General features: G+C 55.3%; 1 protein-coding gene across 1 annotated transcript; it reads left to right on the top strand.

Moving 5' to 3' along the window:
• The first annotated feature begins 1,080 nt into the window (after positions 1–1,080).
• Positions 1,081–1,792, top strand: SPRG_17079 (hypothetical protein). Its single transcript, XM_012356519.1, has 3 exons — positions 1,081–1,316; positions 1,371–1,436; positions 1,485–1,792. The coding sequence occupies exons 1-3, from the start codon at positions 1,107–1,109 to the stop codon at positions 1,692–1,694; spliced, it is 486 nt and encodes a 161-aa protein (XP_012211909.1). The 5' UTR covers positions 1,081–1,106; the 3' UTR covers positions 1,695–1,792.
• The last annotated feature ends 223 nt before the right edge of the window (positions 1,793–2,015 follow it).

The raw sequence follows: 2,015 nt of genomic DNA on the forward strand, positions 1-2,015 counted from the left end.
ATGGACGCCATCTTGTTCGTGAGCTCGAAAAGACAAATTCGAAAATGAGCTAAGAACTAAGAGCCATGCCGGCATACAAACGCGAGGTCAATCGCCACGGACCAAATCCATGGCGCCACGTCGGTCGGCGTGTCAAAATATCATTGGCCTTTTGTATTGCTCATTCAATGAATTCGGCGGACGATTTAAAATAAACGAGCCCAGCGCTTGCTGGCCGCAGACCATACACACTGCAAGTTTGTATGGCGGTGACATCCATTGGCTGCCCAAGAGTGGGTGCGGCCACGGCCAATCAGTAGCCGCCCTCGCTGTGAATATCCGAATATAGAAGCTTCGCAGGGATCTCTGCCGTTTGATTGGCTACAACGGACGAATCGTATGGCGTGCTGTCGCTCGTATCCGGAAGATGCGCCGGAAGTGCTCGCGCTTGGTAAACACACGCGCGCACTTGGACGCACGTGCGGAGTTGAACTTGCAACAGCGTTTGTTTGGTTGGCTCGCGCCTTCCTTCCTGCTAACGCAGAAGAAACAGGACGCGCGGCTGAGATTCGCGAGGCTCGGCGTGAGATTCAAGCTGCTGCTGTCCGCGCCGACAAGGGTGGTTCTTTCTCGCGTGCAGTCCGCGAAAAAGATTCTTGGGTCTTTTTAGACAAGCGCCGAACAAGCATTTGCGCGACTGACACGTGGCTACGCGCACGCCACGGAAGCTTCGGCGGTAGCCGTTTGGAAGCCTTGGAGCATCACACGGCGCCAGGACACGTCCATCGTGCGCCCATACTACAGAAAGCATCCAATCCCATTATGCAGACTGTGGTCCAACGAAGGTAGTACCAGTGTAGGACGCACAAAGCGGATCGCTGTAGACAGGCCAACAAGGCACATTTTCAATGACACTATTTACGTATGATGTGGTCGTGGGCCACCTCGAGACACCGTAAAATAGTGTAATATGTTGCAACCGAATCACCGGTTTGCATCCGTTTCGGTTGCGGAACCGTCCTCTCGAGTCGGTTAGAAAGGTCGACATGTGATTGGCCAAAATGGCGTTGGAAATGGCGACCTCGTTCCTTTTCGAGCAATTGGTGGTCTGCGCTCTTCAGCAAAAGATGGCTCTGTTCCGCGCGCTCGCCCATGCCCGCGCCTCGCGCCCGCTGATGCCGGTTGCCTTCCGCGCCTTCGCGTCGGACGCCGCCACGCCCGCGAGCTTCTCCATCGTGCGCCACCCGCAGACCGACGCCACCTTGAGCGCGTCGGCGGCTGCCGGCGATATCTTTGCCGTCGTCAAATTGGGCTGCACGCAATACAAGGTGACACAGGTACGCTGCAGCTCGCTTCGCCGATAAGATGTAGCTCACTCGGGTCTATGGCAGGGCGACGTGGTCATTGCCGAAAAGATCATCGACGCCAAGGTCGGCACGATCATGGACCTCAACGAGGTACGCGACTGCGCAAGTCGATGGCAAATCTGATAGCGTTGTCTCTAGGTGCTTTTGATCGGCTCGCCCAACCAGACGATCATTGGCCGCCCGTTCATCACGGGTGCCAAGGTCCAAGCCCGTGTCGAAGAGCAAACGCTCGACGAAAAGATTGATATTTTCAAGAAGAAGCGCCGAAAGAACTACCGCCGGTGGAACGGGTACCGCCGCCAAGTCACGGTCTTGCGCGTCACTGAGGTCCTTCCCGGCGACCTCTAAGCGGCGCCGCTTTGTTAGAAAGGTAGAAACTGGATCCGTCGCGGAACTACTCTTAAACAGTTCAATGCAACCTGCATTGCGCAAACCATGACAGCAAGCGTTATGCAGATCGTGTCGCGTGAAGCGTCGTGTAGGGCTGGTTAATGCCCAAGCCCTATGGCGCTATTGACGGCAGCCAACTCCGACGCGAGTCCAGTCGGGCATCAACGTGCACTCAACGAGGTCGATTCTTACCTTGCTTCTACCCAAAACAAATTCCAGCATCTTCTTGTGTATATCAGAAGCGTGTTCAAGGATGAGAAACGGACTAGTAGACATATG

The sequence above is a fragment of the Saprolegnia parasitica genome (assembly GCF_000151545.1).
Source record: "Saprolegnia parasitica CBS 223.65 unplaced genomic scaffold supercont2.492, whole genome shotgun sequence".
Lineage (NCBI taxonomy): Eukaryota > Oomycota > Saprolegniomycetes > Saprolegniales > Saprolegniaceae > Saprolegnia > Saprolegnia parasitica.

Excerpts from the sequence above, each read along its gene's own strand:
- SPRG_17079 (XM_012356519.1), top strand. The coding sequence starts at position 1,107 with ATGGCTCTGTTCCGCGCGCTCGCCCATGCCCGCGCCTCGCGCCCGCTG. Across the intron at positions 1,317-1,370 it reads CGCAATACAAGGTGACACAG|GGCGACGTGGTCATTGCCGA; the intron begins GTACGCTGCAGC and ends GGTCTATGGCAG. Across the intron at positions 1,437-1,484 it reads CGATCATGGACCTCAACGAG|GTGCTTTTGATCGGCTCGCC; the intron begins GTACGCGACTGC and ends CGTTGTCTCTAG.